The sequence below is a fragment of the Amblyomma americanum genome, chromosome 5, assembly GCF_052857255.1.
Source record: "Amblyomma americanum isolate KBUSLIRL-KWMA chromosome 5, ASM5285725v1, whole genome shotgun sequence".
NCBI classification, from domain to species: domain Eukaryota; kingdom Metazoa; phylum Arthropoda; class Arachnida; order Ixodida; family Ixodidae; genus Amblyomma; species Amblyomma americanum.
In genome coordinates this window covers 82,608,175-82,629,124 of record NC_135501.1, presented here as the reverse complement: position 1 = coordinate 82,629,124, position 20,950 = coordinate 82,608,175, and the positions used below count along the sequence as shown (strand labels likewise).

The 20,950-nt window shown below is 47.8% G+C and overlaps 1 protein-coding gene across 1 annotated transcript in view; it reads right to left on the bottom strand.

The window, feature by feature from the left end:
• LOC144132570 (peroxisomal ATPase PEX6-like) overlaps positions 1-20,950 on the bottom strand; it is a 75,310-nt gene that overhangs the window by 41,055 nt on the left and 13,305 nt on the right. Inside the window, exons 6-10 of the mRNA XM_077665062.1 lie at positions 16,303-16,343; positions 12,081-12,126; positions 10,064-10,154; positions 8,401-8,552; positions 2,034-2,145 (exon numbers count right to left, since the gene is read on the bottom strand). Coding sequence (XP_077521188.1) covers positions 2,034-2,145; positions 8,401-8,552; positions 10,064-10,154; positions 12,081-12,126; positions 16,303-16,343 — 442 coding nt within the window. The remainder of the gene's footprint in view (positions 1-2,033; positions 2,146-8,400; positions 8,553-10,063; positions 10,155-12,080; positions 12,127-16,302; positions 16,344-20,950) is intronic.

Genomic DNA, 20,950 nt, shown 5'->3' with positions numbered 1-20,950 from the left:
TTTTAAAACCAATAGTGCACTTTTATCACACAAGGAAGGCAGGAAAAAAACAACCTGAATGTTGGAAGCAAAAAAAACGGATGCTTGGCGGCGCCACAGGCGGCCAGGAGAGTTTCGATTTGTTATGGCACTTCGCGCATATCAGCTTTGCGTGCCCCGTGGTTTTGTTTTTGACGCGCTTCGATTTACAAGCGCTGAACAGCAGAGGAACTCCAAGTCCCGCTTCAAGTGCTAGTTAACCTTTGAAGGAGCCTGTTAAGGCTTGTCAGATGATCGCCACGGTCGATGAAAAGCTATGATGGCACGATGGTTGTTGATCGTACAAGGCAGCACTTGTGTATTCGCACGCTTGCCCGGCGAAACATTCCAGGCTGTGTCAGTCAACTTCAAACTACTTAACGGAAATCGTATATTAGGGACGGGAGACAAGGTACAAGGCAGTTCAGAAAAATTGCTGATAGCCTAGCTCTGTTAGGCCAGGGTACACATAGCGAAAGCGCGGAGATTTCTGCATCAGAAGAGTGCATTCAGTAGATATGCGCCTTTATCGACGGCTGTAACTTGAGCCGTCGTGGCGGAGCGGCAGCGTTTCCACCTCAAACGCCGAAGGCCCTGGTTCGATTCCGAACCTCGGCACCAAACTTCTTTTCTTTTATTCAGTGAGTGGGCGGGGGGTTTGAGTGGCTCCCATGGATGCCGCCGCTAAATACGTTGGTTAGCGGTTAAGTGCAGGCCCTGTTAAGGCGCGTTTATGCTGCGGCGAGGCGCGCGAGCGCGCTGCACGGCGAAGTCACGTCGGTCAAAGCAAGACCCTACTGCACTTGACCGCCGACGCGTTCGGCGACTTCGGCGCACTGTGACCGCACTGGCGGGGAGATTGGAGCATGCATCTATTTCGCGCCGAGTGCGCCAGCCGCCGTCGGCCCGGCCAGATTGATTTGGCCCCGCAGCGAGGTGCGCGTTATATTCAATAGCTGCGGCAGTTGGGCGGAGCTGTTCTTTTCGAGCTCGGATATTTTAATCCATTCACAGTACATATCTGAAGGTACATGCAAGTTGGCGAGAGAGCCAGATCCAGTGGACCTGTTGGATCGAGCGGAAGCCGTTGAAGCGTCGTACGCCGGCTTTGGTTTCAAGCCGCCGACTTTAAACGCGACCGCCCTCGAGCACCCATTTGTTTTTTTTTGGCAATAAATAAATAAATAACTTGGCCCTTGCAACTGTGGGAGACCTCTATGCCGCCTGCTGCGCCGTGCAACCGCGCCGTTCAAGGAATCACAATCCGTTGTCCCCAAAGCCCCGGCCAGCCTCCGATGGGCGCAAGGCGCCGACGTTGTCCTGGCCCCTTGCGACTCCCCGCACTGGGGTTATGATATTTAGTTTGCAACGGCTACTCTCTGAGGAAAGGGGAAACCACCCGCCGGCGCCTAACCTAACCGTGCTCCGTCAAAAGCATCGCACGCTCTGTGGGGCTGAGGTCGCTGAAATGCAGGCCAGTTTTTTCGAGAACTACGACGTCGGGCTCGGGAACGGGATCCATCGTAACGCTGGCAAGACGCCGGTGCAAACGTAAACGAAGCGACGGTGGCGACCCCCGATAGATACCTTCAACGTGCGGCGGCGGTAGCTTTCATTTCGGCATCTGCTAGACCGCACCACTAGCCGCCAGAAATCACGGAGTCTCCGTTTACGTCACGTTTCACGTCACTCCGTTCTGTGTCGTCATAAGAGTTCTCGAGTTTGAATCGGAGCGGCGGGAAAAAAAATTTTCCACTTCGGATCCAAATTTCTTTGAAATAAATGCATCTTTTGCTCCCGGACAAGCGTCAACAAAGCCATGAAATGCTGAGCTATCAGATATTGCTAACAAAAAAATACTGATAGGGTTCTCCTCAGTGTCCCTTTAAGCATCCCCATAGTTTCCTTTTCTTTCTTTCTTTTCACCATGGTCCTGATTCCAGAATGCATGCTTGTAACTGGCCAATGGGTTTCTTAAACACTGCCGAAGAGGAACACCGGCAGCAACGACTGACCTGGTAGTGGTGCAGGCCCAATGACCGCGTCAGGGCGGCCAGGGTGGTGCGCTTGCCACAGCCACGCGAGCCACTCAGCAGCACACAAGGGGGCATCCGCTGTCGCAGTGACCTGCAAAGGGTGGCAGCTTGCTTACCTCAGCTGCTCCAGTGTCGGCTATGGAACATACAACCAAACAATGCCGGGATAATCAGACATCTGATGCAACATAACTACGAAAGCAGTAAGATTTGCCCTCCTTTGGCTGCACCCAGAAGCATGGCCGCATATAGAAGAGGAGAATAAAGATGGCGGCGGACTGCGGTGCATGACACAATGGCAAGGCAGTTCAGCTATGCTCTTCATACGTGTCTGTGTTCTTTCCCTTCATCTCTGAGACATAAGCCTAAACTCTCAATGATTACCCTGATGCTTTTACTCTAAGCCAAGGCCAAGGCCTCACATGCAACAAAATTTTTTTGCAGGATAACGGTAGGCCGAGGTGGGGTGGAGAGGTTGGGTCGACGTGTGGACGTGGGTGGGTGGGTGGGCAGCCACCTACCTAGGTGGATGCAGTGGGGAGGCGGCTGGCAGGCAGTGCTGCTGCCACCGAGGCTTCCGCCCCCTAACTGGTGTGTTCTCATAGAGTGACAACAGCACTGCTTCCACAGTAAAAAAATCGTATTAATGCAATAGCATTAGAGGCCCCATTCTCTAGAAGAGCCGGCACCCGTCTGCCTGTGTCACAGAAAAGCAGCTGGCCCACCTACCATGGTGGGCAGGTGGCAATGAAATTAATTCAAATAAATTAAATGCAACTGACACCTGTCCACCGCTGCACTCTGCATCAGCCCACTGGTCGAGGAATAGACAAAAACCCAAGCAACTATACGTGCAAAAATTAGTCTAACAAGAACTCAGGAATAGCCACAAGCCCCGCTGGTGTCTGCGTGAAACACAACCTGAAGGGGCAGCGGCACATCGCTTAACCGCTGCACTAGTAGTGGCATGAAGACTCCCCACGATCTATGAATGCACGAAAGAGAAGGAGTACTTGTGCGGGAGGGATGCCTAGCACTATCGCATTGTACTCTTAACGGTAGATTAAGCATCATCCAAGTTTTTTTTATTCATTTATTTTGATGGAAACTAAACACCTAATCAGCATTGGTGCATGGAGGTGCAAACATAAAAATTGATTCAGAAGCACTGTAGCCCATTCTACCCACCCTGCTGCCTCTCACAATGATAATGAGTACAAAAGGCGCTTCGAGTGTCTCCTCCTGTTTGCCAGCCTCATTTTCCCCATGGGCCGCACAGTCAGTTCGTTATGAGACTGCGGGCTATGGCCATGAGACTTGATCCAAGGTTTCACGCTACATCATCACAGCACACATGCCCTGCATAAGCCTTCAGGCCGCACTAGCGCAATCAGAACTGCAATGCTGCAAACACAAGAGGACCAGCAACAGTGTTTTTGCAATCTACTCCACCACCCAGGCCACATAGGTGACAAAACAACACACCCCAGTTTGCTCCATTACACTAGCACTGCACGACACAAGCCCTAGAAAAGCTGATGTGCCGAAACCTGGTCACCTGCTCACAACCACGAGTGCAAGTCAGTTTCCAATGTTGGCAGACAAAAATGGACCGCAGATAAATGCTATCAGGCACTCTGCTACATGGCACTAGGCATGCCACACACAAAATTGGCACTAACCCTCAATGCCCACATCAGGCAGGCATTCTTGGTTGGTTATTAGGCCGAGGGCCATCAAGATTCTCAAATCTATTCAACTTGAATATGTTTGCTGCTACAGGACTGTCGAGAGAATACAGTAAAACCTCGCTAATTCGAACTCGGTTAATTCGAAATCCTGGATAATTCGAAGGTTTTCTGCGGTCCCGTATTTTCTAATGTAAATTTGGCTGGATAATTCAAACAGGTGGCCTGCGCCAGCCCGGTTAATTCGAAAATTTGGGGTGCTATGCGGCAATGCCTGATCCATGTTTCACCGCAAACCCGGCAAAACGACGGCCCTACAGAGCCGCGAGGCAAAGCCACATAGCAACGGCGATGATTTGTAGGCGAAGCGCCCCAGCCGGAGCACTCTCGGCACAAAAATCGGTCTGCAGTGCACCTCGCGGACCGCCGAAACGCGCGCCTGCAGAGGAGAAGACGTGCTTCACTGCAGCGCAGCGGGCATACCGGTTTTTATCACGTGATCTCGACCCCACTCCGTCCCATGGCGTGCTTCGTCCACTCTTCCCCCGTGCCTCCGACGCTGCAAGTACGCCGCCACCACCGCCACGCAGGGACGCAGGTCTCGCCTACGCCATTTCTTTGTGTTGTGCGCCGCGTTTGGGGGTCGGCTACTGTGCCGTTGTTTTTTGCGGGGACTGCAGAAGTGCTAGCATTTTGACCGTAGCAGTGGACGAAATGCCAAAGTACAAGACTTTAACGCTGCAGCAGAAGTTCTGCTTGATCCAGGAAGCAGGCAAGAGCACTTGTTCGAAGACCGAGTTGGCCAAAAGGCGTGCCCCTCTCGACGTTGTCCACAATATTGAGCAACAAGTCAAAAATACTAGAGGCTTACGGCAAGACATATTCGAAGCGGTCACGAGTGCGGGCTCCCACGTATCAAGATGTGGAATCTGCTCTGCTTCGCTGGCTGCAGAAAGCAAACGCAGCCCACCTTCCCGTCAATGGAACGCTACTGCGGGAGAAGGCCAACGACCTAGCCCTACAACTTAAGCACGAAGAATTTAAGTGCAGCAATGGATGGTTTTGCCGTTTTAAAGAACGCAATAATTTAACCTTTCTGACCGTCTGTGGTGAGAGCGGCAGCACTAACGAGAGCGTTGTCGAAGATTGGAAAAACCACACATTGGCGCCGCTGCTTAGCGAGTACGGTGCAGACGACTTTATAACCTTGATGAGGCTGCACTTTTTTATAAGATGCTGCCAACAAAAACATTCGCAGTGAAGAACACCGCCATCAAGGGTAGGAAACAGGCCAAGGACAGGATTACTGTGCTGTTCGGCGCGAACATGTGCGGTAAACACAAGCTGCCGCTACTGGTTGTCGGGAAGACGGGGAAGCCTCGCTGCTTCAAAAATGCGCGGCTGCCGCCAAAGGATGAACTCGTCTACAGGCACAATAAGAAAGCCTGGATGACAGGTGCAATATTTGAGGAGTACGTGCGGCAACTTGACCGCAAGTTCACGGCCACAGGCAGGAATGTCCTGTTTGTCGTCGACAACTGCCCGGCACATGGCGACATCCCACATCTCCAGGCCATCAGGATGGTATTTTTACCTCCGAACACCACTTCGATCTCACAGCCGATGGACCAAGGCGTCATTCACCACACTAGGAAGATTTATCGGCACCACCTGCTCAAGAGCATGCTCCTTTGCTACGACAATGGCAAGGAGTACTCCATCAACCTCCTCGGAGCCATATGCCTCATGGTGTACGTTTGGAAACAAGTGGAGCCCGCATTGATCAGGCGTTGTTTTGAACACGCTGGTTTTTCCAGTGAAAGCACCGTTGATGCCGATGCAGACTACCCATGTGCTACACTTGACGAAGAAGGAGCAGAGTATTGCGACTGCATCAATGCACTCTGCGCAGAGGAGGGCGAGTCCAACACAGTCGGCTTCGCCGAGTATCTCAACTTTGAGAGCGAAGAGCAGACAGGCTACTCTGACTTGGAGAGTGAGATTACTGCTGTTACGAACAAGCGCGATGACAGCGACGATAGCGACGACGACACCGACGAGCCTCCCCGAGCACCTGCACTCGGTGAGGTTATCGGATCGCTGAACGTTATCCGCAGTTTCGTTGAGTGCCACGGTGGAAGTACAGAGATGTTTCACCTAGTTGGCCAACTCGAGGGCATGACCTTCGGAGCCGCAAACTACAGGACGCGGCAAACCAGCATCTCTGATTATTTTCAGTAGTAATTCAAAGCATGCCAAATAAAGGTAGCACGTTCCTGCAACGAATTTTTTTGCGTAAGTCGTATTTCTTGGTGTGTTCGGTTAATTCGAAAACCCGCTTAATTCGAAGATTTCTCGCGGTCCCAATGACTTCGAATTAACGAGGTTGTACTGTACATAGCCTTGCTGCATTTTCACTGTCAATAGTTTTGCGAGCACGCAAACAATCAGCTCGCAAGATTTTCAGTTTGGTTTATGTGGTTTAACGTCTCAAAGAGACTCAGGCTATGAGGGACGCCATAGTGGAGGGCTTCAGAAAATTTTGACCACCGGGGTTTCTCTAATGTGCACTGAAATCACATAGCACACAGGCCTCTAGCATGTCACCTCCATTGAAATGTGACCACTGCAGCCGGGATCACACCTACGTTTTTCAGGTCAGCAGCTCAGCGACATAACCCCTGAGCCACCGCAGCGGCTAGTGAAATTATTGTACATTACAGTATTTTAATTTGTTTTCAAAAGTAATTTCGTTCTTTTTAGAAAAGCTCGCACTACAGTAAAGCACTACAGTAAAAGAGTGCTAACTGGGACTTGAAGGGACCGGAAAAAAAAGAGTTCAAATTATCGAATGAACCCCAAAAAACTGCCAAGAACTGCTTGCATTATGGTAAATTTAACTGGTGAAAGACTGGGGCAATGGCCGCCTGATTATAAGATGAGAACAGCAGGGCAATGACTGTTTTCCACATTTCCATCAATGCTTAATTGCGTACTGTAGGGTGCATCGAAGCAGAACTACTCCAAACTCGTAAGGGACTCCGGCACACTACACAGTGAGAAGCGGTGGAGCTCGAATGCTGCTGCACCACACACATCATAAGCAGCACTGTTGCGTGTGAGGACGTTTCACCACACAGACGGCGAATGGCACGTGACGAGCACGCAGTTTTGATGCACTGAAAGAACGAAACCATGCGGGTGTAAGCAAAGGAAGCGACTCAGCAGCAATGAAGCGGCGAGAAAAAAAAAAATGACTGACGATTTATAAAAAAGCATGGTGAGGCCAAATGCAAATTAGGTTCGCTCACACTTCAGTTTCGGTTCGCGGCTCTGCTTAAGAGGGCAGTGCACTGGAGGTGTGGTCTGGATTTACTGCACATGGATGGAAGTTGATGAAGACGACGACATCCATAGCACAGCGCAAGAGAATGGCAGTTAAACAGAAACTTCAGCTGCAGTGATGACGCAGTGGTCTAATGCAGAAGCCAGCAAAGTTGATCTGTTTGCGCCACTGCGGGTTCGAAATCCACTTGCGGCCTGAGGGCGTTTTGCCATCAAATGTTTTGCATAGTTGGCCATGAAGCCTGCTGGCAGGTTGCCCACAACCCGTCTGGCAGGTGGGCCACCTGCCAGAGACTCCAGCCAGACAAACATCGGCAAAACCCGAGATTGGGGGTTTTAGGGCTAGCGCACCACATTGGGGGCAAAAATACCAGCGACGCGCCTACCAGTGTCCGAAACGATGCTCAGCTGGGTCACGTTGGCTGGTAGATGCTGGCTGGTTGAGCCACCATCGTTGTGGGCCGGCATGAAGCTTAGAAAATCGAAACCAAAACTAACTGGTGGGACTGTTCTCAGAGACAGGGCCACCTGTTCGCCACCACGTATGCTGTCGTGTGCACATCAGAAATGCTCGAGTGACTCTGCGGCATGGAACTCACGCTGTAAGTAGGGCAATTTTCATGATCTCTTACCACGCCAGTCATGCCTGAACCAGCCTGGATGTGACCTTCCTCCAGAAACCCGTTCGAATAATTTGGTAGGAGACCCATGTTGTCCGAAATTAGCGAGCGTCTGAGGCCGCCGACTTACATGAGCATTGGCCGAGAATGATCTGGATTTACGAATTAACGAGGGTCAAATTAACGAGCTGTTATTGTAATGCACTTCTGGGCAAACAGCTGTCAGGAATGCTGTACAATTGGCAACATTCACATTATTGTGCAGCCGGGCTACTTTTTACTTAGGTTTCCTACCTACGCTACGTTAATTCTCGGAAAGTTTACTGTTACAATTCTGCTTTTCAGCATGCAGCTGTTAGAGCTCCATGTCTTATAGTGCATGCTGCTGACATATGAAGACCCTTGCAATCCTGAGTTTTGTGTTGCTTGGTTAACTTGATTGAGCACAGACTTGATGACCATTGGGGCCACCCATTCAGCAGTGCTTGACTAGCAGTTGAGCCAATAAGCTGCCGCTTTGGGGGCCTTAAAGCTGCTCCTGTGACAAGGGTTTAATACTTTTGTGGTTTGGTGTATGCACTTTGTGCCCCTTTGCTTTTAAGTTGCACAATTTTCTTGCCACCAGTGAGATTTTTTCAACACCTATTAGCCTTCTCCTTAAGTGCCCGAGAGACAGCCTCGCTTCCCGCTCACCCCGAGTGCAGAAACGGCAGCAGGATGGACTGGAGTCGCTCGACCACTGGTGCCAGCTGTGGTGGCTGAGGCGTATCCCACACCGGATGCGGAGGCCATCGCAGGTGGTAGGCTACCATGGCTGCCGGTATGTATGAACCCTTGGTGCCCACCTACAAAGCACAGTGCCACAATTTGCCCCATCAACAACGCGAGCACAGTTGTGCCTGCAGGAGGAAACAGGCAGCCCTTCCAACATTTCCCCTTCAACACCTGTCCTGCATCAGCAGTGGCCACCCCACACTATATCTGTGGAACTCTTGAATGCGTCACTCATTTCTTTGACTACGATGCAATTTCCAGACAACAGTCCACACCAAGTGTACTGAGTGCACGGCTCAATTCTAACTAAAGACAAAAAGTTTCTTTTGCGATGCCTTTTCTGATGCAGAGAACAAGAGCCACTTTTTTTTTGTCCAGGGGAGGGGCGCCACAGACATGTTTAACAGCAACAATACAATGAACTGTCAATAATCTGAACTCGCTTAACTCAAATGGCCGAATATATTCAAGTGTTGAATTGATGCTTTGGTCTCATCAACAGTGTCTATTAAAAATACCGTATTTACACGATTGTAAGTAGAACTATTTTTTTAAATTTGAAAGCCGATGCAGGGGTCAATTAACAATAAAACTACAGCATGGCACTATAAACAAAGGCGAGACAAACAAGTACCAGGGATGCCACACGATGGTTGAAATTTTGTCTGCTTTACGACTCTACCCAGTAGCATCTGGCTATCCTGCGCACTTGTGCAGAAGGATTTTCTCTTTTTTTTTGCTTTTAACTGCACACTCGGCACTGTTGGGAATGTCAATAGTTGAGGGAAGGGCCACTGTAACAATCACAGCAGCACCGCCACTCGGAACGGCAGTGCTTCCAGGGAGTGCTGGTACCTGATGGAAGAGCCAACACCGCACAAGCATAGCTTCTCTTTGGCTCTCTTTCGACTCATTTAATGACTACCAGCCATGTTTTACCAGTTTTTAATGCAGTGCATCGTCAATCTTTATTTGTGTGCTAGGGCCAGTAAGTGTTTGGCTCTTGCTCACGATTACCTTCAAGATAGCTTTCATTCTTTACGCTGACGAAACGAACAACCATGCGCCTGGCCCCAAGTTCGACGTTTCAGAACGAGTGATAAAATATATTGGCTGCTGTGAGGCAAAATTTTCGGCTGTTCCACACAATGTCGTGGTGCGGCTGTTAGCGAAGTGGGAGATTTCGCTGGACAATGATGTTAGAACGATGTGCTTTGGGACTGCAGCAGCGATGATGATGGTGCAAGGGTGGACGAGTAGTCCAGATAGAACACGGCGCATTCTGAAAAAAAGACACCTAGTGTCACTTGAGCCATAATGTAACACACAGTTTTGGTCAGTTGTTAGTCTTTTTATTTCCAACTAGGACACCCCAGTTAAGCCTTGCCGGGTTTATTTTTCCATGAGCATCATTTGTCCCCAACTGCCACCCCTAACCGGCTGCTGAAATACCTAGGCACATTTTACACCCCAATCTTCCCATTTGTGGTTTGCACCCATACGGACATCAAAGCAAGCATCTTGGACCACACCTGGTGCATCCCTGGTGTGCGTGGGCAAAACGGGAAAAACGACAAATCACCTGATAGAGCCTGGTGTTGACGCTACAGAAACAGCCAGCAGCATTGTTTGGGCCAATCAGCTGAGTGACCTTGAAGAACACCACGTGGTTCCTGTGCAACAAACAAGAAGCCAGTGTGGTGCTTACCACTCGCAAAGCTGAACACTGGAAACACTGGAAACAGCATAATACTGAAATCTCAAGTCTGAATTTGTTTGACTGATTGCCTGTTTTGGAATAAAACACTGACGAATTTGAAAACTAACGCCTGATCTCAACACCTATTTCTTTCATTTCACACTGAGTTCATTTAAAGGAAGATATTTTGCCACTGAGTTTCATGATGATGATGATTTACCATTGAGTTTCAGTAAATGAACTTCAATACGTGAATGGCTCGGCAAATCAAATACCATGTTCAAGATCACTGCAGCATTTTCCCACTTTCCATTTACCAGAATAGTTGATGCAGCAACAGATTTTTATATGTATGCCTTGTTACACATGGACGCATGGTTCTTTGCACAACTTTACATAGGCTTGCATACAGTTTCATACACTCATATGTATTCAATGAATCGGTAACAGGCATTGGCAGCAAATAAAATTTTTCACTTTTCACATAGCAAGTTTGTACAGTACTTGTATACGTGAGCCCATAGTGACCTTGTATACTTGTACAGTGGGCTTCTGAATGTGCCCACACACCATAAGGGGCTCTGCAAAAACATTTAGGCCAGAGCACAGGCCACATTTTTAAGGCTGTGTACTACAGCGGCATTATTAAAAACGAGGGGGAACATTGTCCCTGCCTGCCAATCCAAACCTGCAAAGCTGCAAGAAGTGCTCTCCACCAAGGCGGGCATGAAATGCGCATCTATAAATGGAAGTCATGAATTTATACATAAATTATACATATATTTAGCGCAACCAGGACAAGAAACAAAGAACAGAGACAAACACAAGCGATAAAAATAAATGCGCACCCAGAACACACCACTACTAATGCACATCCTCCCTCCAAACAAAGGTTGCCACCCTAAAGAATAGCATGCAGACCAGACGCCCATCAGAAACAAGCACCACCAAAACACTGGGGCTCTTCTGCAGTGATAGCTACATCAGGAAAGGTTTGCAAAGTTTGCAGCATAGTTGTCCGCTCTCACACACAGTCAGTGCAGTATGCTGCAGACAAGAGCTATCATGCCGACTAGCTGGAGATTACAACCCTACCACTTAAGTCTGCACTGTAAGGCTAAGGACCACCCTCACTATGGGGGTGTCACAAGTTCATGAGAGCGTCACACAGGCATGAACTTGCTGTGACAGAGGGTCTCTTAAACCACCAGGTCTCTAGTTAATAATGTCTGGCTGCATAGTGAAAGACTGCAATATGCAGCCACAAGATGATTAGTCCAAAGTAAATTAGATCAAGAACAGGTTGATGCACACATCAATGAAAGTGCTTGGGCAGCCCGATAGGCAAATGTAATCCTCTTTCCAAACATATGCGCTACCTAAAAAACACTAGAGGACAAAATGACGTACGACACAAATGCAAACTTGCAACTCCTTATTACTTATCGAAGGGGGCACACCTCAGTAAGCAATAAACGGTTGCAAGTTTGCACTTGTTTCATGCGTCATTTTGTCCTCGTGTTTTCTATGTAGCGCATATGTTTTGAGAACAGGATCAACAAACTGGCCTCGTTGTTAACATTGTTAGTATTGATCCACGGAACACAGCTTGAAAACCACTGATCTAGTGTGGAACAGCCACCTGTAAATCAAGTTATTTACTAGCCTCAGTAAAGTAGGCATTCAAGGCCAGATCAAATTCAGCTCGTTCTTCTGAGATTCACAGTGAAGAACATCCACACAATAACTGCTCATGGAAAGGCTATACATGCCCAGCAGCTGAATATTCTCCCTCTTCAGGTGGAAGCGCTCAAAGACAAAGCTCAGACGGCCCCACACAGATTGCATGAGAAATACGCACGCACACATCTTCACAAGCTTTCAAACGTGAAAAGCGCACCTTAGTGATGAACCATCTGGCAAGTATTTCTCCGGGCAGGGTGAGCCTGAAAAATATTGAAGCACACCTCAAGGGGAGACATGGGCATCACATCGCAAAGATCTTGAATCAAATTTTGGAAAACGTCAGATTCGGCATCTATACGGTCTTTTCAATTGCATCCCAAAAACAGCCCAGATGTGACTTTAACAAATGTTTTTCTGACCGCAGGTAGCGAAATGTGGCTGCTTGTGCAACTTCAATGCCAGTTTTCTCTAAAAGTATTTTTTGGCCCGACTTCCTTGCTTGCACAAGGCATAGCATGAAAATGGCTTCACAGATTTTAATGTGGTTTGTTGCATTTTGTTCCTTTATAAATTCATTATGTAGTGACAATCTCGATTTTTGAATTACTTCCTTGATTTTTTACCCTGCAATTACTTTACGTGACGATAACAACTGTATTAATACAAGCACGACTATAATGATACATATTAAAGCGGAAATCTGGGCTAGTTGGAACTCATTCACAATCATATTTGCTAGTGCTTGTTTCGACACAAGGACAGAGTAACACATACACACAGGACAGACGCCAGTCCTGTGACCGTGCTGTGTGCATGTGTTACTCTGTCCTCGTGTCGAAACAAGCACTAGCAAATATGATTGGGAATGAATATAATGGTCAGTGTAGAAAAAATACCAGGTTGGCAAAAATACTTGAAGAATGTCACAGCACTAACCATCCCTCTGGCTAAAATTGAAGAGCAACTCTAGGCAAGCACAAAAAAAAATTTATAATGTCAAAACTGCTCGAGATGTGAAAATTTTATTTAATCATTTGGTGCACTGTCCTATAAGCATGAAAAATTTCATCGCTCTACACCAAAAAATAACAAAATTTTTCATCCGAAACCCAACCTTAACTTGAATGCCTGGGGGACCACCTTACCCGCCACAGTGCCTGTCCCATTCTGCTAATTATCATTAGTGTGCAGATACAATGTGCGGCTACTACAGTCACAACGTTTAAATGGAGACAACATGCAGGAACAGCTGTGTGCCAATATTTCAGTGCCCACTGAAAAGCCCCACCTGGTCAGAAGGTGTCAGGATTAATGCGACACCTTCGACTGCAACATTCCCCAAATCTCTTCCCTCAGCTGGGACAAGTAAGGAATCTGTAAATCTATACAATTAGTCACTAGGGTGCCAACTTGCGGAGTTTCAAGGGGCTACTTGTCACAGTGGAGAACAAGATAAGCAGAAGGATTCCAGTTAGACAAAGTTTGTTCCTGCGCATGCAAATGCCTATATCGAATATCACTTACGACCCTTTCACTGCATGGCAGATGCATGGCACTTGATTACACCAGCCTTAACCTCAGCCATAAGAAGGCCACCTTCATGCAAAATGTGGACATTAGCCCAGGTGAAGTTCAAGGTCCCTACAAGGAGGTCTGTTTCCTAAGGCCAAGGTGCCACTGTCAAGAAATGTCTCAGTGACTCTTGGCTACAATGGCCTAATACACTACTGTCATGCCAGCATTTGTGAACCAAATTAAGGTTCCGAGCTCATTTGGCCTGCTAAGAGTTCGTTTGGCCTGCTAAAATTCCTGGCGGCACTGCTCGTACGCGCAGTTGCACAAATGGTGGCAAACAAACTTATCACATTTTTAGGCAGAAAAGTAAAAACAAAACAGCCAATAGGCACGGCAGAACACAATGCCATTCCACACGCCAAACAAAGCGAACATATCTGCCAAAGCAAATGAGTCAGAAGGTAGCCTAGGTCGCCCAACTGGGCCTTGTTCCCAAATGGGTTTGTAATTGAGTAGAAGTAAAGAAGAGCACTTCTGATCGCAGGCGCGAGGCTGTTTCGAGACGCACTAAATAATTTAAAGTATACTTTTAAAATTTTGCTATTCTTGTGAACACCTTCTGGAGGCTTTATATTTAGTTTGACTTTGAATGTTTCCTGAGCACGAGGGTAGCAGCCCTCGACAGGGATCAAACAGTTCAACCACACTTCAGGATCCAGTTTCCAGGTTTCACTGGATAAGGATTGCGACTGAACTGGACCTGCACCCTGTACCAATGTCAGATCCATGTAGAGTTTGATGTTGATTGACTCAATCCGAATGCCAGCAAGACCGACTTTTGTTCACCTCCGAAAGTAGGAGTCAGCCAACGCGTGGAGGGCCTTTTAGCCAATCGTGTGGTTTGCTGCTCTGCCATCGGTGAAGTGACACACAAAGCAGAGAGTCCGTGGGCCCAATTTGCAGCTATGTTGTCTGCGACTGAAGCTGTTTATTCACGAAAACCTAAAAACAAAACAAAAGCGACAGCAAAGGTGCCATGCAACTGGCTGAACGGAACTCCACACGTTGGTTGACTCCACCTACTCTCTGAGGCCAGTTAAAAAAAAAAAAAGGCAGGAGCCGGGATGTTTAACTAGATTTAGCAGGGAAATTTACCACAAAGGACAACAATTCGAAGTTTCTAACAATGCTTGGAGCATGTAGATAGAGTTCCCGCGGTAAAAAGACGAGTTCAGAATCCTCTTTAGTGCACCTTTAACAGTGTAATTAGCCCTGACAGCAACCTCAACCATCGAATAAATACAAAGAATAGCTAGCACCCGTATTACTTTGGCTACAAGGAACTGAGCTCACGTGGCTGCCTGGAATGTTATTGTTATATGCCAAGAAAAAGCAGAACAAACTACTCTACAGCTCTTGTCCACACCGTTTATTCTGCTTTCACCCGGCAAATGTTGAGACTGGTTCAAATGGCTACGTGGGTTCAGTTTCCCGAGACAAAGCTCGCTGGTGACACTGGTTTTTTCATTTGTACAGATAAAGCGCACAAGCACGAATGTCAACTGCCCTGTTAAAAAATAAACAAACTGCAAAATGTGACTAACAAATGCGACTAACAATTGGGAAATGGGTGCAGCAATGGCAGAGGGCGCAGCCAGAGTAGTTTTCAAATGCTGTCAACAGAACCTATAGCTATGCAAGGATGACAGGCTTTGCTACGACACCTGCAGTCACAAACACCATCCGCACCAAATGCAGCAGGAGGCATATGCCCTCAGATATTTTTGCTGACACGGACTCCAAAATGTTGAAGAAAGTAAGCCAGCCAGAAAGATGAAGCACAAGGCTCAGAGAGCCATGCAGAAGAGGATGAGCTGACAGATATGACTTTCAAGTTTAAACCAAGCAAACAGGAAAAGAAAACCTTAGTTTGTTTCTCAGTCTTCATCGTATGCCAATCTATGTTTCAGTTTTCATCTCTTCAGCCTTTAATATTAAAAGTCATACACAAATAGCCTACCATTCAGCGCTGTTACAGAACTCCAGATTTCACTGGAGTTCTCCCTAAAATATTTCGCGATATCTTACTGCATGCTATATGCAAGCAGAAAAGCAAGTCAGGCAAAAAAATGGCTGCAGCTTAGCTCGGTTAAGCCCGGTTATGCAAGCGAAAGCTTTGTTATGCGTGGTTAAACTGTGCTGCCAAGCCAGGTTAGACTCAACCTCTCCGTCCATCGCAGAAGTCGTGGCGGAGGCAGAAGCAGCAGCGGCTGCATCCAAAGCTGTTAGCTGCTGCCTTTTGGCATCTTTCAGCCGCAGTTGAGCCAGTAGATGCTCCTGTTCTTCGTTGGTCTCCGCCGCTAGCTTGAAACTTCCCTGCCTCTAGCTAAATACTTAGCTTTGTGGCAATACGAGCTGGACGATCAGACTTAGCCTGCCGTGTACAAGACCATCCCAAAGGCGTAGATTTTTCCGGCTGACTCGCTTCATCCATAGCAAGAAACTGCGAGGCGGCAATGTGTGTGTATGAATGGGAGAGTGGCGCCATCTCCCCTCCAAGTGAATGGCAAGTCACGTGGTTAGTCACGTGAACACAGCTGGCGAGGCGGCGGCAGCGGAGCGTGGCTGCAGCTGCGGCGAGTCACGTGGTATGTCACGTGGGTGGCACACCTCCACTTGCAGGTAAAATGTAGCGCGCCAATGACCTTGGCTAGATGAGGCTAGTAAAGCTTTCACTTTAAAAAGTTAGGAGAAACTAGAGAATCCCGCCCACCACAAGAACCACACAAAAGCATGCACCATCTCAGAACTGTCACTCAACAGGCGATCAAAGTATTCTGACCGCTCACAGCTTGTTTAACTCTTGTTTCTGAAGTACGTACGTATAAGTGAAATGCAGAGAATTCAAAAGCAGAACTCACTGTGAAGGTCGACGGTGACGATGTCACCCTTACAGATGTACCTGGAAAGAATCAGAAGGCCCAGGAATGAGCAAGTCTTCACAGCCTGCACATGCTCAAAGTTCAGTGGGGAGCAAGAATGAGCCAAATATTCCAGCACATAGTCTACTACAGCTGTCCTAAGAGAGATGTTAGTACAGTCGCCGACCGATATTTCGGAAGCGAAGGAACCCAAAAAATGCTCCGAACAATCGAACAGCCCGAAAAATCCGTGAAGTACAAAAAAATCACTTTATTGTGATGAAATAGGCTTTAAAAAGTCACCGATTTTACCTTGCAGCAAATTTCTCTTGCTGACAACAATATGCGCCTGTATATGCGCCAAAGTTGTGCTTTCACTGTACACGCTAGACAGCAAGGTCATGGCGTTTAGCTGAATACTTCCCATGCTTCTTTGACAGACACGGCGGCACAGGCGGGGCCATGTTGTCCACAACCCAAGTGTGCACCACACCGCTCGTCGAACACACGCAAAGACAAGGCGCTTTTCGTTCAAAGCGGTGGAACAGCCAGACGCAATCACAAAACGGCGAACGGATGTAACTTGGTGAAGACGGAGCTCCACTCAGTTGACGTGGTCGAAAAAATCAAAGTGATGAAATGGCGAATGACGAACGTATGAGACCCGCCACGGTGGCTGTGGTTAGGGAGCTCGGCTACTGATTCGGAGCACCCGGGTTCGAACCCAACGGTGGCAGCCGCGTTTCAATGAAGGCGAAACGCAAAGGCGCCCATGTGCTGTGGGATGTCAGTGGGCGTTAAAGATCCCCAGGTGGTCGAAATTATTCTGGAGCCCTCCACTACGGCACCTTTCTCTTCTTTCACTCCCTCCTTTATTCCTTCCCTTAATGCCCAGTGTCAGGTGTCTGCCGAGATGTGAGACGGTTACTGCGCCATTTCCTTCCCCCAACAACCAATTTTGCAATTTTTAACGTATGAGACAAGCGATAACTGCCCGCGACAACGTTAGAGACAAAAGCAAGTTGACGGCGATGACGATCCGACTGCCACCTCGAAGTGTCAGGGATCGCAGGGGCCTCTAATGGCAAAAAAGAGGTACCGAAAGTATGTCAAGCCAATCCAACTGCAGAGTAAATGCACCGCAATCCAATATGGCGGCTTTTTTTGCGCCTTTTGCGTCGGCGAAAAGCCAATAAGATGGTTGATTTTGGCCCACAGGCGACTGAAATTAGTCCGAAAAATCGAACTTTCGGACTTTTTAAGTCCGAAATATTTGTCGCGAATATGCACGCACTTCTCTGGGATGACTGACGGTGCCTCACCGAAGTCCAAAATATCCTACAAGTCTGAATTATTGGGGTCCGAATTACCCATCGGCTACTGTAATTTATGTCAGCTGCTATGTTCACCTGTTCTATAAAATGGCCTCATCTGTGATCTGGACACTCGTCAAAGAAAGAATATATATAGGGTACCAAATACATACAGGTGGCCTCATGGAATTATGACAACGCAAAACCACTAGGCAGTGCACAATGATCATTACACGAAAGAAAATGTAAAGGTGTGACGAAAGTGAAATTTCCCCTGGCGCAAGATCTGCATCAAAAAACAAAATGGCACAAAAAAATAAATTTAACCGAAATTTGTATATTGAAAACTGCATGCATAGAAGTCAGAAAGTAATGAACAAAACAGCCATGTAGTCGGCTGCAATGCAAGGTTAACAACATTATGCACACCACACACACAAAGCCCCAAGTTGCTTGCTGTCTTAATAGGTATTATTTGAACTTGATGCCTGTCAAACAATCTCACCTTATTTGTGAGTTAAATACTGTGATGATAATTAGTGGTTTTTGAGAAACAGAAAAGGCACAGTAACTGTCTCGCATCCCGGTGGACAATAGAAGGGAACACACCCATAAGGGAAGGGATAAAGAAGGGAGTGAAAGAAGAAAGAGGTGCCCTAGTGGAGGGCATAGCGGAGGGCTCCAGAATAACTTCGACCACCTGGAGGTATTTAACGTGCATTGACATCGCACAGCACATGGGCACCTTTGCGTTTCACATACATCGAAACGCAGCCGCCGCGGTCGGGTTTGAACTCGGGAACTCCGGCCCAGTAGCCGAGTGCCCTAACCACTGAGCCACGGCGCCGGGTACAGTGACGGCATGGAGTGCTGCTGCACTGTCAAAAGCATAACAGGCATGCAGACTGTGCACATGTTATACCGAAATGATTTTGGTAAATGCGACTGTGTGCTAGCCAAAACATGCTGCAGGTAAAGTGACAGTGATGGAGGCGACGTCTGTTCGACAGACTTTGGGTCCCCAACGGAGCGGGACTACCCAATGCTAAAGGGAAGCTGAAACGGTTTTCAAATTGCATGAAATGCTTGTGGTTGGGAAGAAGGGACCTTGAAAATCATGTGTGTAAATTTTTTCGCGGTTCTGTCTGCAAAAAGAGCTGCAATCGCTTCTTAATAACCTGCCGCCGACACGCCCTCATCGCTTCCGGAAGCGCCTGGTGGGGGACGGCAAAAAAGGAGAACTGGCGGAAGTGACGCTATTCACGGAGTGTTGGCCGGCAGTCCGGCTGTGCTTGCTCTGCAGTGGCCTGCGCTTTGGTGAACCACAGATCAACGTAACCTTCTGCCAGTGCCGATTGCTTTCTCTGGTTCGGGTGTTCTCTGTAATGCTTGTGTATATAAGCCAGTTTTGGCATGGTACTTCTTTCGAACAGCGCTCAGCGCACAGCTTGGTAGAATCCGTCGGTTGTTCTCCCCCAGCCTCTTCCACATCAACCAGACAATCTGGTGGTACGCAGCATACCGAAACTGCCAGCACAAAATATGTGCATCAATATTTCTCTTTTCGTAATATTACTTCCTTACCTGTATGTAAACTCTTTGCCTTTTCCAGCTGGTTCACATCCATGCTGAGCTAAGGCCACTTCCAGCACTGCTTTACTGAGGCACACAGCCTTGAACTCTTTTGAGCTCGTTACGCACCGTGCGCCTTTTTGCTTTTTCCTGATTTCTTGCACCTCCTGTCAGCAGAAGCCATCCCCTTAATCTTTCACCAGTGCGCAGCAAACGCAGCTGCACTGAAGAAAAAAGCGATTATATAAGCCTAGTATACTTCAGCAACGCAAACATTAGCATTCATGAACGCTTGGTCATGGCTGACAATCGACAATGGCATCAGAATTCATGCAAATTTGTCCTTGAGTCAGAACGGCAAAGTCGTTGAGCCACGGTACGAATATACCTGCCAAAAGTAATTGTGCTGGTTGCCTCGATACACAACAGCAGCAGCTATATCTCGCAGCACACTAGTTTTGATAAGCAGCCCTGCAAGCCCTGAAATGCAGCCATAATTAGCGTTCAATAGCGTGTTCGGCATGCGGAAAAAAAAAACGTACGGGGGTAAGTGCAGAAGTTTCGTGGTTTAACCATAGCCCGAACGTGCGACAGAAGGAATAGCGCACACGAGAGCTTCCTCCGTCGTCTCGTCTCTTCGCACTGCAGTGCAGCAGTGAACCCACTCTAACTCATACAGTTCTGGCATTCTTTTGTTGCTCTAAGAGAGCAACGGGTGTAATTAGGTATGTCACTATAAACAAGTGAACAGACAAATGCTTTCCCTCGCGTGACTCATGTAAACATGCCAGTGATCTGAATTCGATCATGTTTAGAGGCGTTACAAGAAGTTGGTGGCCAGGATTTTATGCAGAAGCGGTAGACAACAACATTTAGACGCAGTTTTATTGTTATTTGCACATGCACCTGCCCAAAAGATATGCACGCGCATGCACCTACGCAAAACATACGTTATCAGTCGAGCACCGCGCTGGCTCAGTGGTCATGGCGCTCGTCTACTGACCCGAAAGACGCAGGTACGATCATGGCCGTTGCGGTCAAATTTCGATGAAGGTGAAATTCTAGAGGCCCGTGTACTGTGCGATGTCAGCACACATTAAAGAACCTCAGGTGGTCGAAATTTCCGGAGCCCTCCACTACAGCTTCTCTGATAGCCCGAGTCGCTCTGGAACGTCAGACCCCCATAAACCAAAACAAATTGAGATTTCCAACACGTGAAAATGTCGTGACTTGACTTTCGGTGCCAGCGCACTCTGTGGCATTGTCGGTTCTGCCGTGTTCTGAAGCTGCTGATGGCTCGAACATGTATGGTGAGAGTCCACACTGTTCAACACTGCTTGAATTATCCATAATTTTAAAACTTAGTTCTTAAGCCAGCTGAAGCAATGCGCTACACAGCAATGCTGCAGGTACTGGCCGGAGATCCCCGTGGATGACGTCACGACGGTCCCAGCCAATCGCGGGCAACAGCGGCGTTCGCTCGGCACCCTGAGGTGATGGGGCGAGTTTTCTTCTAAAAAAACAGCTTTTTGCGTGTTTCCACTCTGTTTAAATGGTATATTTTTTTTCAGGGGACTAAAAACTATAAAATGCTGCAGAGAACTCACTTTTTTCGAACAGTGCTTCAGCTTCCCTTTAAGTGTGTGCTTTGTGTCACAAATCAGCCTTTTCATTTATGACACATTTTTGCATCTCACTCAGCATTATGGCTGGCCCTCCTCAAATGCTGTGATATCATACTCCCTTCAAAAACATAGTGTTCA